Source organism: Marmota flaviventris, chromosome 15, assembly GCF_047511675.1.
Source record: "Marmota flaviventris isolate mMarFla1 chromosome 15, mMarFla1.hap1, whole genome shotgun sequence".
NCBI lineage: Eukaryota > Metazoa > Chordata > Mammalia > Rodentia > Sciuridae > Marmota > Marmota flaviventris.
The window spans coordinates 854713-868340 of NC_092512.1; the positions used below are offsets into that span (position 1 = coordinate 854713).

At 50.7% G+C, this 13628-nt stretch overlaps 1 protein-coding gene and 2 long non-coding RNA genes across 4 annotated transcripts in view; 1 reads left to right on the top strand and 2 right to left on the bottom strand.

Annotated features, from left to right (window-relative positions):
• LOC117794706 (uncharacterized) overlaps nt 1–1655 on the top strand; it is a 15210-nt gene extending 13555 nt beyond the window's left edge. For both annotated transcript variants that reach the window (XR_011704699.1, XR_011704700.1), the window contains exon 5: nt 1547–1655. This is a non-coding gene — a long non-coding RNA (uncharacterized lncRNA). The remainder of the gene's footprint in view (nt 1–1546) is intronic.
• Nucleotides 1656–2547: 892 nt separating this feature from the next.
• Nucleotides 2548–7685, bottom strand: LOC114105820 (uncharacterized). The gene is made up of 3 exons (XR_003585099.1): nt 7563–7685; nt 3729–3771; nt 2548–2766 (listed from the first exon to the last, which is right to left on the bottom strand). It is a non-coding gene; the product is annotated as an uncharacterized lncRNA (long non-coding RNA).
• Nucleotides 7686–8429: 744 nt separating this feature from the next.
• On the bottom strand, nt 8430–11623 carry Grina (glutamate ionotropic receptor NMDA type subunit associated protein 1). Its single transcript, XM_027951357.3, has 7 exons — nt 11533–11623; nt 10206–10578; nt 10011–10123; nt 9738–9938; nt 9487–9615; nt 9246–9389; nt 8430–9158 (listed from the first exon to the last, which is right to left on the bottom strand). The coding sequence occupies exons 2-7, from the start codon at nt 10552–10554 to the stop codon at nt 9009–9011; spliced, it is 1086 nt and encodes a 361-aa protein (XP_027807158.3). The 5' UTR covers nt 10555–10578; nt 11533–11623; the 3' UTR covers nt 8430–9008.
• Between the last annotated feature and the right edge of the window lie 2005 nt (nt 11624–13628).

Genomic DNA, 13628 nt, shown 5'->3' on the forward strand with positions numbered 1-13628 from the left:
GGGATCTAACAGGCCTGAACTAGGGTACCTGTTCTGGTGACTTATGACTAAATGATACCTCAGCTTATTCCTGTGGAACATGGGGCAGCAATGTTGTCTTGTGGCCACTGAGGACTGTGTGTTTGGTTATTTCTATGCAGCAGGATCCATCCCTTATTGGTACAAAGAACACAGCAAGCTGGGGCACACAACTGTAATTTCAGTGGCTTGGGAGGCTGAGGCAGGAGGATTTCCAGTTCAAAGCCAGCCTCAGCAAAAGCAACCCAGTGAGACCCTGTCTGTAAATAAAATACAAAATAGGGCTAGGGATGTGGTCAGTGTTTGAATGCTTCTGAGTTCAATCCCCGATACCAAAACACAAAAAAATAACAGCAAAGGCCTGCTGACATGGAGCCAACATTCAAGTTGGAAGACGGGCAATGGACAGATAAAAGGTTGATAAATATTGGTATTGGGGCTGGGGTTGTAGCTTAATGGTAGATCACTTGCTTAGCATGTGCTTAGTAGTGGGTTTGATCCTCAGCACCTCGTAAAAGTAAATAAACAAAATAAAGGTATCGTGTCCAATTACAACTAAAAAATTAAATATTTTTTTAAAAATTAAGAAAAATGTTGGTGTTGAGGGAGGTAGCATGAGGAGGGTTAAACTGGGAATGAGGGAAGCAAGAAGGGAGAATGTTGTTTGTTTAAAGTTATTGGGAAGGCCTCCCTGTCAAGGCAATGCTTTTGAAGGAGACCTGAAAAAAGATACAGAGAACTGAGAAAAAACCCCAACCTTTCTGAATAGAGGGGACAACAGTGGAAAGGCCCTGGGGCTTGTGAGCAGGCTTGGTGTGTTTTTGAGACCATCAAGGAGGCCCATGAGATGGAGGGGAATCGTGGGGAAAGGGGAGGAGCAAGTCAGAGAAGTTGGAGTAGGGGTCTGTAGGCTGGGATAAGAACTATGAATTTTACACCCAGGGAAATGGAAGGGCTTGGGGGCTTTTGAGTATATGAAGGAACTCCTCTGATTCAAAAAATTATATGATTGGTGAGTCCTAAGGCTGCAGGAGAGTAGCCTTGGTTAGGTCCCTCAAGCCTATTATCAGCCTATCCAAAGGCTCTTGGTGAATCTTGGCAAATGCATGGACACTGCTTGGCTCTGCCCACTTCCCTTGCCTCCTCTGTTTCAGGGTGAAGTCCAGGCCTCTTGGACTTTATAACTTTATGGATGCCAGTTCCTCCCTGTATACTATCCCTGACACCCTATGTCCCATGCACCACATGAGCCTGCCCCACCCCGAGTCTGTGCCTCTAATGCTGGGACACTGGGCCTGACCTGGTACTGTGATCACTCCCCTCCTGGCCCCCATAGCCAGGGGCAGAATTGGCAGGGCTATCTCAGGTACAGCCTGATCCTGAGTGAGTTTTCCCTTTCCCTAACCCTTAGCACAGTTGAATCAGAATAGACCTTTCCAAAGCAATTTTCATTAGGAACTTCCATGCCTTTTGATCCTGTGCCAATCCTGATGTCTGTTCTTTGTTTTTCTTCTTCTTCTTTGTGCAGTATTGGAGATTGAACCAGGGGCCTTGTGCATGGTAGTCAAGCACTCTACTACAGAGCTTCATCCCCAGCCCAATCCCTATATCTGGGATTCAACTTGGTGATCTGATCAGAATGAGTGAGTATAGGCTTTGAACCTTTTTACATTAAAGTAGTTCTTCTGGGCTGGGGATATAGCTCAGTTGGTAGAGTGCTTGCCTTGCATGCATAAGGCCCTGGGTTCTAATCCCCATCACCAAAAAAAAAAAAACCCAAAAACAAAAATCAGCAGTTCTTCCTCTACAGTCCTGGGGAGGCAAGTGAAGAGCCTGGGTCTTGAAGGTCCATTAATTATAACCAGGTGTTCATTCAGCACTGATAACTTATATCTGACCCTGAAGACAAACCAAGAGTAGGTGTCATTTATCCCTGCTCCATAGGTGAGTCTGTCCAACCTGTAGTGACCTTACACTCCCAACCCTGCACATTCAGTGGAAGGCTGAACTGGATATAAAAGCTCCTCAGACTCCTTAAACTAGGGCCTTCTGTCATCTGCCACTTTCCTCTGCCCTCACTAAAGACTTCCCAGGCTCCAGGGACTGCATTTAGTACTTGGGCTGGGACAGCTTTACGAATGAGTCATTGGTATTACAAGTGTGGGGCACTGTGCCCAGCAGAAGAGGGTCTTTTCATAGTAAATCTTTCATATTTTCTTTTTTGGGGGGAAGGTATACCAGGGGTTGAACTCAGGGGCCACAACCTTAGCCCTATTTTATATATTTTAGATACAGGGTCTCACTGAGCTGCTTAGTGCTTTGCTTTTGCTGAGGCTGGCTTTGAACTCTGATCCTCCTGCCTCAGCCTCCTAAGCCACTGGGATTACAGGTGTGTGCCACCACGCTTGGCCCAATCTTTCATATTTCCTGAACTTGAACCATGTCAATGTATTACTAACTATAAAAACAAATATATACCATTAAATGGAGTGGAATGAAGGAGAGTATGAAGAAGGAGTTGCACAAGAATACCTTAATTCATCCAGCTTTTATTGTTGATGAATCTGTCAATATAATCAATCTTCCCTTGTATATAGTTTGTTGTGTCTGTTTGTTTTGTTAATAACATTTATGATAATCTTTACCTCATTTTGTTTTTCTTGTTGCACTGGTAAGATCTTCAATATAATGTTGACTTGAAGGAGTGATAGGAGATACCCTTATCTCATTCCAGTCTTAAGGAAAAAGCTGTCAATAATTTGCCATTAAGTATGATATTTGCTGTAGGAATTTTATAGACTATTTCTTGTTGGGTTAAGGAAATTCTTATCTCTTTCTAATTTGTTAAGAGTATTTTGCTTTTATCACAGATGAGTAGTAGAACTGACCAAATGCTTTTTCTTAAAATGATCATATGATTCTCCCATTTTTCTGTTAATATTGTTACAAGTAGATTTTTGAATATCAAAATCTACTTGAATTCCTGAAATAAACTTCCTGGCCTCATGCATGCTGTGCCCATGCTCTATCACTGAGCTATATTCCCAGCACTCCCCACTCCCCTGCCACTATTTTTTTTGACTAAATTGCCAAGACTGGCTTCAAATTCTCAATCCCCCTGCCTCAGCCTCCCAAATAGCTGGGATTATAAGCATGTGCCACTCTTCTTTGCTCTCTTTTGACATTTATTTCATGACTGCAGTTCAGCTATGTGTGTTTGGATGTTTTATCTAGCAATTTTAGATGTTGAGAGTGGGAGTTGGAATCCCAGATCAGTTTAGTCCACTGTTTTGTCTGCAGTCTCCAAAGGAGTTTAAACAGGGGAGTGACTATCTTGAGTTCAGAAAGATCCCTTTGTCTTTGGTATTAGGAGCTGCCATAGAATTGATCAGGGCCTTGACTTGAGAGAAAGGCATAGATCTGAGAGGTGTTCAGAAGATAGAATTTGAATGCCCAAGGATCATGATAGTTGGGACAAAGTGGAGTGTTCTGATCCTATTAGTAGAGTCCTCCCAGAACCAGGAAGCTTCTGGATAACAGTGAAAAGCTGGCCAGAGTAGAATGAAGGAGAGTATGAAGAAGGAGTTGCACAAGAGTCTCAAGGTTTGGAAGTGGTAGCAATGGGTGTCACGTTTCTCAGGACTAAAACACTCAGGGTCACTCCAGGGGAACTGGGCTGCATGAAATAATCACACAAGAGACAGAGATACCTTTTTCTTTGGGTCCTGTGATGGCTCCGCTGACCTTAGGCATCTGTGGAAAGAAAGAGAGCGCATGCGCACGGGCTGAACCTTTTTATTGGGGGGAAGCCATTCAAATGAGGCAAGGGGTCAGGTTTTGGGGGAGTTGAGTCTAGCTTCATGATGTCTGCTGTCAGCAGATTGACTGACATCTAGGAAGGCCACACCCAAAGGCAGAGCAAGAGAAGAGGACACACAAAAGGAGTTTCCATGGAACATTCTATCCCAAACAGGGCAAAGGGGTAGGATTATAATAGAATAGGTGAGTGTGGCTCATACCCAGGGTTATGCCCACTCAGAAGACTGGCCTTGCTATCCGAGCAGGGGAAAAGACCGAGTCACAAGATCTTTCAGATTTCCATGATGGAAGGCGAGGGAACTCAATGTGGCTCCCCACAAATGGGGAGATGTGGACAATGGAGCAAAGTGCGTCAAGAGGTTAAAGGGAAAAGAGGCATTACATTTGGGACCTCCTGAAAGGTGTTCAATATTCTACAGTGCTGAGACTAGGTAGACAGTCAAGAAACATCTGTCAAGTATTTTGGTCTCAGAATAGGCCAAGTCATACTTCTGCATGGGAAGCAGCATCTGGGTCACACTGAGGAAGGGGCCACCTTGGGAGCCTGCATCAGATCCCCTGCTTCCACCTCCCCCTTGTCCCTGAGAGCAAGTTCTTCCTGCTTATACCATCACCGTAATCTTCACTGATTTCCCTGCCTCTGCTTAGACCACTTCAGGTTCATCATTACCTGCAAAATACGCCTTAGACTGTGCATATCTGCCCTCAACTCACCTACTCAACCACCTGTTCCTCCCCCATGCATCCTTTCCTCCTCCTACCTCCAGTTCCCACCAGTGTGCCTCACACATCTCCTAAGGCTTTTAGTTTGCTGCCCTTAATCCTGAGATGCCTCCCTACTGGTGGTGATGCCAAGCCAAAGTCCAGAAGTCTGTAGCCTTCTCTGTCTCTGGTCCTGATTTGGTTGGTGCTTGTGTGGCTCATCCCATGTAAAGTTCATTCATTCATTCCATGTTTAACATTGTGGTATGCCAGATCTGGGACTAGGTGCTAGGTGGGTGTTGAAATTCACAGATCACAGTCTTTATCCTGAAGATGCTTCCAATCCACATATGCTGAACAGTAGCCCTGATGAGCCAGAGAAATGGCAAAGAGGACCTGCACTGATATCATGGAGCTAAGGTCCAGAGTTGGCCCCACAGTGTTTTATTTTTTTTGGTACTGGGGATTGAACTCAGGGTCACTAGACCACTGACTTAGCCACATCCCCAGCCCTATTTTGTATTTTATTTAGAGACAGGGTCTCACTGAGTTGCTTAGTGCCTCACTTTGCTGAGGCTGGCTTTGAACTCACAATCCTCCTGCCTTAGCCTCCTAAGCCACTGGGATTACAGGCATGCACTACCATGCCTGGCTTTTTTTTTTTTTAATATTGGGGATTGAACCTAGAGTTGCTTAACCATTGAGCAAGATCCCCACCCCCCTCCTTTTTTTTTAAATTTTGAGGCAGTCTCACTACGTTGCCAAGGGCCTTGCTAAGTTGCTGAGGCTGGCTTTGAATTTATGATCCTCTTGCCTCAGACTCCTGAGTTACTGGGATTACTGGTGTGCACTACAACACCAGGCTCCCAATGATAGTATTGCTCAGGAGGGTGGGAAATGTGATGGAGATGTGAACATTGTATTCCTTAGATACTGGTATTGTTTATTCTTTTTTTTTTTTAAAAAAAGATTTAATTATGACTTATGTAAATAAGTGCTTTTTTAAAAAATACTTATGGTGTGGGGTGGTGGCTCAGTGGTGGAGCACTTGCTTAGCATGTCTGAGGCCCTGGGTTCGATCCTCAGCACCACATATAAATAAATAAATAAATAAAACAAAGGCATTCTGTCCATCTACAACTACAAAATTAAAAAAAAAAAAATACTTACATTTTATGTGGTGCTGAGGATCAAACACAGTGCCTCACAGGTGCTGGCAAGTATTCTACCATTGACCCCAGCCCAAAAAGTGCTTTTTAAAAAAATATATTTATTTTTAGTTGTAGATAGACACAATACTTTATTTTATTTTTATGGTGCCGGGATTGAACCCGGTGCCTCACGCATACTTGGCAAGCGCTGTACCACTGAACCACAACCCCAGCCCCAATAAGTGCTTTTTTAATTGAAAAATAAACTCACCTTCTTTGGCCTGAGTACAGTTAACTGTGCCAACAGTTTCCAGTGAAACCCCACTTGGGCATCCACCTATAGTTGAACAAGTTGGACTACTTACTGCTCCCGGAGGCAAGGGCAAATGTATACTACGTAGAGCCATGTGGAGTCATGGTTAGGGTTAGAAAGGACTTCCTTACAGGAAGTCCCACAGGACCAAGTTGGGTAACCTGGAGGAAGGTTTCAGTCATTCTGTACCTGGTGTCTCAATACCTCTTTATCTGGAAAGATAAACTGCAGTGAAGCTAAAGCTGTCAGTTGTGAGGGGGTAGCAGTCACTCAGCCTGGCCAGCTTAGGGTGCTTCTAAGACTTGTATGGCTTGGACAATGCCTGTGTTTTGTCTGTGTTTAGACATGAGAGGGATCTTATTTTTGTCATGATTCGTCATGGTAACAGAGGCCTTGTGTGTTATTGATATTCTGTGAAATTATTTATATTTTAAGTAGAACACCACACCAAGGCCACTATCTGTGAGTGCCAGGCCAGCTCCTAACAGCACTAAGGGCTCTATCTGTGAGTACCAGTTCAGCTTCTAACAGCACCATGTCCTTGCAGATAGGACCAGGCCAGCTCTTTGGTGTGGAGAACTGCTTTTCTTTCTTACCTGAGAAATCATTGTGTTGACAATTGCTATGGTTCCATTTAGCTTCATGCATCAACGTGAGCACCTTCTACCTGTTCGTCTGCCCAGCCCAGGTGCTTGGATTCCTTATTTCACTTGATTGTCTCTATTTTGCCCCTGCTCCCCTTGCCCTGCATGCTCAGCTTGATCCCTTTGCAGCTGAGCCGACTCCTGATGCCTCTGAGATTATTTGCTTGTAGCTCCTCCTCTTTGCTTTCTTCACCTGTCTTCAGCTCCAGACTTCCTGTACATCCTATTTCTGGGCTTGTCTTCCTGAACACCATCCCAAGTTGGGTAACCTGGAGGAGGCTATGGCTCATTCCTTACCTATAGGACAGGCCCAAGCACTCCCTCTTTGACCCTGAACTTCTTACAGTAAAGTCTTTGTTCTGGATTGCCTGGCCCCCGAGTCCTGGCAGACACCTCTAGACTCCCAGTGGTTTCTAGAAAGACCTCTTCCCCCAGCCAAGAATTTGAAAAGTTTGAACTTTTTGAGAATACTGCCTTGCATGTTTTGCTCAGAGGATCTCCTACCCCACTGACTTTCTCTTTAGCCAAGGGATGATCTATATTTCCTCTTTAGTGTAATCTGAGGGGTCTGTATGTGAGCTAATACTGAGCAGATTTCTTCTCACCAGCATCCCTGGAGGAGTAACTGGACTTGCTTAAGGGAATGCCAGAAAGGGAGGCTGGGTAAGAGAGCTGCTTTACCTGCTGCATCTTGGCAACTGGAAAGGCAGTGTGCATCCATGCCTTGGCAGAGGGCTATGAACAATGACAGTTCTGCACAAGGTCAGGGCTGGGACTGAGCTGAGAGCCAGAGAGCAGGTGGGCAGAAGGCAGGATCTAGGTACCAAGCTAAGGAATGTGGACTTCATCCTGAGGGTGGCCCTGGTAGAGTCTTAGGCAGGTGGACTATGTGATCCACATCTCAGAAGTGTATACCTGCTGGCTTGGAGGATTGGTAGGCATGAAGAGGCCTGAACAAAGCAGTGGAAGGTTGATAGGGAGAGCAGTGATGGAGGAGGAGGACAGCAGCTTCTGGCCTGGGGAGATAATACAGGAACAGCAGGTTTCAGGGAGGGTGCACATGGCTCTGTGTGGTGCACACAGCTGTGTGCTCTGTGAACATCGGGTGGCTTATGGTGTGTAGGTCCCTTAATGTATCTGAAGTACTGGTACTAGTTAAGCAAGTTTGCAGACAGGCTGGTGGGGAGGAGGAATATCCCCAAGAAGAGATTCTCCTGCCAACCTGGATGTAGAGTCTGAGGAGGAAGGCCACAGTGGCCAAGGGTGCCTCAGCCCCAGAGCTCAGAAGCCCAGTAGGGTTCAGACAGGGCTGGACTCCAGGCATTGAACCACCTTCTGTGGGGATCGTGCAGATCTGGACAGCTGGCTCACTTGGGATGCATAGCCCAGCTCAGGGTGGGTTGGTGGGTGAGAGCAGGGAGAGGCATGCAGAACAGGCTGAGGCTGGGGGCTCTTGAAGGGACCAGGTCAGGTGCCAGATGATGCCAAGGCCTCAGTCTCCATGTAGCTCTCTGCCAGGTGTATCAGTCACCTGTGCTGATGGCCCCTGGGCTCATGGGGCCACTGCTACACTGTATCCTTCCCAGAAGCACTTCCCATTGTGTGACCTGGTACCACACCTTGCCTCAGGGTCTCTGTTCATCAGCTGAAATCCCAGTATACTTCTTAAAAGCTTGTGTTAGTTCCTATCCTAAACCTCTGTTAAGGCCTCTTCTGTGCCCCTCATCAGCTAGGGTGCCTGCAGCTCTCACATCACGGAGGAATTGGCAGTGAGAAGAGAGATGAGAAGCAGAGAGCAGAAGATCCCATTTATTGGAACTTTAATGACAGCAGGACGAGAGGAAGGCTTCCTCCTTTCCTGAAACATGCCATCTTCTCTGCTCTCAGGGCTCAGCAGAGACCCCCAACCTGTGTGTCCCTGAGAGCAATGCTCCAGGTGGAGGTGGGGAGGGAAAAGGAATATTCTATGCCAGGCTGGGGAGCTGGACAGGAGGGAAGACGTGCACCCTCACCTCTTGGCTCAATCCCTCTCCCCTGGGACCTGGTGTTGCCCCCAGACCCTGGGGTGGGCTGGAAGACGGGGCTCATGCAACAATGAGTCAACAGGAGGTGGCACAGAAACGCAGCCCTACTGCCCCTTGGGTGGGGCTGGAGGGCTAAAAGGGGCCATGCTGTGGCCACAGTGGGTCCAAACGGAAGTATCTGCAGTATACATACAGGAGGGTTGGAGAGGGGATTCCCCCTGCCCTAGGCTGTGTCTGGGACCAGAGAGAGGGAAGTACAGGTGGCCTTGTCATGTCAGGGGCAGGGTCCAGGCCAGCCATGCCACCTGAGCAGGGCACAGCAAGCTGGGGGAACAGGCTACTCCTTGGCGCGGCCAATGATGGTGAGAATGTACAGGAAGATGTTGATGATGTCTGTGTATAGGTTCAGTGCTGCAAACACGTACTCCTCTGGGCTCAGGGACAGTTGCTTGTTCCCCAGCAGCAGCTGTGTGTCCACTGCCAGGAACTGAGGACGACAACACAGTGTTGCTGAGGGACAGCCCCCCACCCACCCAGTTTCCCCTCAACCATGGCCTCTTACCCCCTCACTCACACAGGTGAAGAGCAGAGCGCCCAGCGAGGCATACACGATCTCCAGGATGCGGTTCCGGATGAAGATGCAGAGGATGGCGAAGATAAAGAGCACCACCATGCTCACCAGGAGCACGCCCATGCATGAGGTGAAGTCATAGCGGGTCTGGGAGGACAGAGAGGAACAGGAGACTGTGGGTCCTGGGCCCTGGGAAGGCCAATGGGCCCCAGGGCCACAACCCTGAATGGGTGAAGGTCCTCACCTGCATGGAGAAGATGACTACTGTGAAGCACACAGCTGTGGTGATGCCCACAGCCATGATGACCGCCTCGGTGTTATAGAAGCTGGCTATCATGCCCACCATGTAGGACAGGCTGATGGTCAAGACTGACTGTGGGAGAAGAAGACAACACCCCACCCTGGGTGTGCAGAGCTGCTCCCAACCACACCCCAGGTCCCTGCCCTCCACTTCTCCATAGGCCTCAGGGGCCTGGGCTCATGTTTGGGGGTTACCAGTGCCACAAGGTTCCAGGGATGCTTTCGCCGGAAGTCCCCACAACAGCTGAGGACAATCAAGGAGATGAAGAAGATGGCGTAGGAGACATAGTAGGTCCAAACATTCTCCCGGACGAAGCCCTTCACTTCCCCAACAAAAGTGAACACAGCCACTGTGGACAGGGTCACTGACAGCTGCAGGGTCAGCACCAGGAACACCTGGGGAGGTAGCAAGTCAGAGCTCCACCCCCAGCTACCCCAGGGCTCCCTACCCCACAGAGAAGGCCCTACCTTGCGGATGAAGGCCTGCCTGATGCTCTTGTCGTCCCAGTTGGCAGAAGGGAAGTCCTGGTTGTCATAGTAGGATGGGGGCCCCTCCTCCTGATAGTTTCCAAGCTGTGGCGCTGGGGACACAGGGGCTGGGTCAGTGCCACTGCAGAGCAGCTCTACCCTTGCCCCTGCCCCCCAGCCTTCCCCATCACTCACAGTCAGGGTCCTGTGACTGGAAGGGCTGTGGTTGTCCATAGGGGTTGGGAGGGAAGGGGCTCTGTGGGTAAGGCCCTTGGGGGTAGCCTCCTTGAGGGTAGGGGCCCTGAGGGTAGCCCCCTTGGGGGTAGGGACCCTGAGGGTAGCCCGCTTGGGGGTAGGAGCTGGGGCCTTGGGGATACCCTGGTTGACCATAGGGGGAAGGCTGGAAAGGGGGCTGTGGGTAAGGGGCCCCAGGGTAAGGAGGCTGAGCATAGGGAGGCATGGGAGGCTGGGGCCCTCCAGGATATCCAGGGTTGGGGGGAGGGTAGTTGTCCCCAGACACCAAAAAACTCTTTTCATGGGACATGGCCTTCCGTTCTGCCGGCTGCCCCTAGAGGAGAGAGAGAGAACGATCAGCCCTGACTGACGGTCACTGGAACCAGGCCTGTGGCAGCCCCACCTGATGCCGAGAACCCAGGAGGAAGGAAGGGTGCATGACCCTTGCTCTGGCCTGTAGGAGTCCTGGAGGCCTGGGGCCAGAGCGGCTGGGGACCGGAAGGCAATGGGCTTTCAGAAGGGTCAGTACTAGGCCAACCCTGGAGATGGGGGAGGGTACGGATGAGGAGAGGAGGGGGGAAGAAATGGCTGTCAGCCTCTGGATCTGGGACTCTGGAGGAGCCTTGTCACGGCCGCCAGCGTCCTGGGGTCAGAGCTCAGCTGCAAGGGGGTTGGGGGTGCGGCTGAGGATGCGTGGGGTGTGCCTGGGCCCTCCCCTCCGCATCCCGCCCCTTAAGCAGCTTGAAGGGGTTAGAGCCGGCGGCTATTTCTATCCCTGGAAATCCCCACACCATCTGTGACCCACGGAGCCCTGACCCCCCTCCCAAGTGCGGGCCCCGACTGTCCCTCGCTCCCAGGGAAGGGAGCAGGCGTGGATTGGCTGCTGGGGTGACTGCCAGTGGGGTACGCTAGGAACAGCGGGGTGCGGGGGTGTGTGGGGGATGGAAGCGAGCAGAGGGCGTGCGGGGAAACAAAGCAGGCGTGGGGGCGACGGGGGCTGGGGGCTGCCACAGGACCGTACCGTGGGCGGGTGGGCCCTCCGGTTGGGTCAGAGCGTTTCGGGAAGGCGGGTCCTGCCCCCGCCGCAGCGCGCCGCCCCCTCCCTCCAGCTAGGGCCACCGCAGCTCCCCGCCCCCACTGCCGCCGTCATCCCGGGCAGAGCGGGCCGCGCGCCCTGCCTGGACCGATGGACTGACAGACCGAAAGCGGCATTACTAAGCTGCGCAGGGATACACGGGGGCAGCTGCCGCGGGTCAGGCACATTCTTGCGCTGGGGCTTGGGACTCACCGCTCCCGGGGCGCCTCAGGTGAGCACGGTGTCGGCTGCTCGGCCGCGCGGTGATGGCCGGTGCGTCCGCACCCGCACCCGCACCCGCTGAGCGGCCAGCTCCGCTGGGCCTGCGCCTGCGGCTGGGGAGACGCAGCAGGGCCTTGTGACGGGGCGGGGCCTTGTGACGGGCCAGGGGCGGGGCCTTCTGAGGGGCCGGGCCTGGGAATGCCCGGCGTCTGCGCGGCGGCGGCGGACCGCGACAGTGCATCTGACCGCTGCTCTTGGCCGCCGAGCAGTCAACGCCCAGGCCTGAGGCCAGAGGCTCTCGTCCCACATTCCGCCAAGGACTGGGGTCGGGCCGTGAGAGCTGAAAACCCCCGGAGGCAGGGGCCTGTTCTAGCTCCTTGTACAGGGAGTTAAGAAATTGATTTCTACATCCTGGATTTGCTGAAGCCTCCAAGTTCTCTCCTTCGCTTCTTTGCCTTAAACACAGTGTTCATTTTACTTTTTCATCCAAGACTTTTCAAACCAACAGACCTAACCGTTTAATTGCCCCATTCAGTCTGCCAGTCATGGAGACCAAACTGCCAAGCACCATAGGCGGCCTCATGACCTGTGAAGAGGCTGAGGCTGAAATGCACAGCAGGACTGGAGGCTAGGTTAACGCCTGTCTTGGCTCTGAAAGTCCTCCTTCTGAAAGTCCTGACTCTGCCAACAGGACTTCCCCTGGTGGACTTCTGGTCCTCTGCAGCAGGCAGATTGACTTGGGGCCAGTTGACTGGGGACCTTCCTGTGCTTCCTTGCTCTTGGGTGTCTGGCCCCTCCCAGGGTGGTCAGTGGTTGGGAGAAGGCTCTCTCCTGTGCCCACTATGTGCTCGCTCAGTATTTAACAACTGGTTCTAGTGAGGGGAAGCCCTGATCTGTAGCTTGTGCACATGCCAGCACAAAATACGGTGTAAATATTCCCACTATGATCGATTTCAAGCTACCACCAGTTTAACAACACTTCACAGAAATTCCTCAAGATTTAATAATGAGGCAACCGTGTGAGCAATTCCAGTGCACCACTGCTTGTGGCAGACCTCTGCAGCTGGGATTGGCACTGTCCATAAGTAATGTGCAGTATGTTAGAAGGTGATGAGTCCTATAGAAGAGAAAATGTTCAGCAGGCTGCATGAACTTCAGTGTTTTGTTTTGTTTTTTGGTTCTGGGGATTGAACTCCAGCGCTCAATCACTGAGCCACATCCCCAGCCCTGTTTTGTGTTTTATTTAGAGACAGGGTCTCTCTGAGTTGCTTAGCACCTTGCTAGGTTGTTGAGGCTGGCTTTGAACTCATGATCCTCCTGTCTTAGTGTCCTGAGCCACTGGGATTATAGGCATGCACTGAACTTCAATTTTGTAGAACCAGAAGCTCACACAATTTGAGTGACTTTCCTTAAGGAAAATAAAATGACAAATTTGTGGTAGAGTTCAGGACTTCAGGAGCCTAGGCAAGTCAGAATGCTTTAGGGTTTTTAGCTTCATTAAATCTGCCAGTAGGAGCCAGGTAAGAGCGATCAGGGAGAAGGGATGACCACTGGGTTTGTGGGTAAGGCCCTGTCACACAGAAGGAAGAACCAGTGCGGGGGTGCTGAGGTGCGAGTGGCCTATAGCTCCAGAAGAATTGAGACCAGGGAGGCTGGACCCACTGAGCATCATCAGAATGGTTGAAGGCCAGTTAGGCCCTCAAAAGAACTTTAGCATTTACTGTCATCAAGCCTGAGAACTGTGGCAGCCATTGTTACCACTTTACAGGTTCACCCTGCCCACTCTGTGGATTATCCACTATGGAGTGGGCAGGTAGCTGTGCAGCAAGAGGCCTAGGTGGAGCAGTGGAGGTGCCAGGTGTGTAGGGCTAGGCATGCAGGCTGGGTAGGGCCTTGGCCCCCTAGAGGACTAGCAGGGGTGGGGCTGGGGTGACTGGGAAGTGAGGGTAGAGATCAGAAGTGGGTACAATCTTGAGAAGGCTGGCAGAAAATTGGATCAGATATGGGGGGATTGGCAGGGGATAGGAGTGTGGACTAAAGATCCAAACTGGCTGTGAGGCCTGGCATTGCCCTGGGCCCTGACAGTG

Excerpts from the sequence above, each read along its gene's own strand:
- Grina (XM_027951357.3), bottom strand. The coding sequence starts at position 10,554 with ATGTCCCATGAAAAGAGTTTTTTGGTGTCTGGGGACAACTACCCTCCC. Across the intron at positions 9,939-10,010 it reads GGCAGGCCTTCATCCGCAAG|GTGTTCCTGGTGCTGACCCT; the intron begins GTAGGGCCTTCT and ends CTACCTCCCCAG. Across the intron at positions 9,159-9,245 it reads GCGCTCTGCTCTTCACCTGT|TTCCTGGCAGTGGACACACA; the intron begins GTGAGTGAGGGG and ends TGTCGTCCTCAG.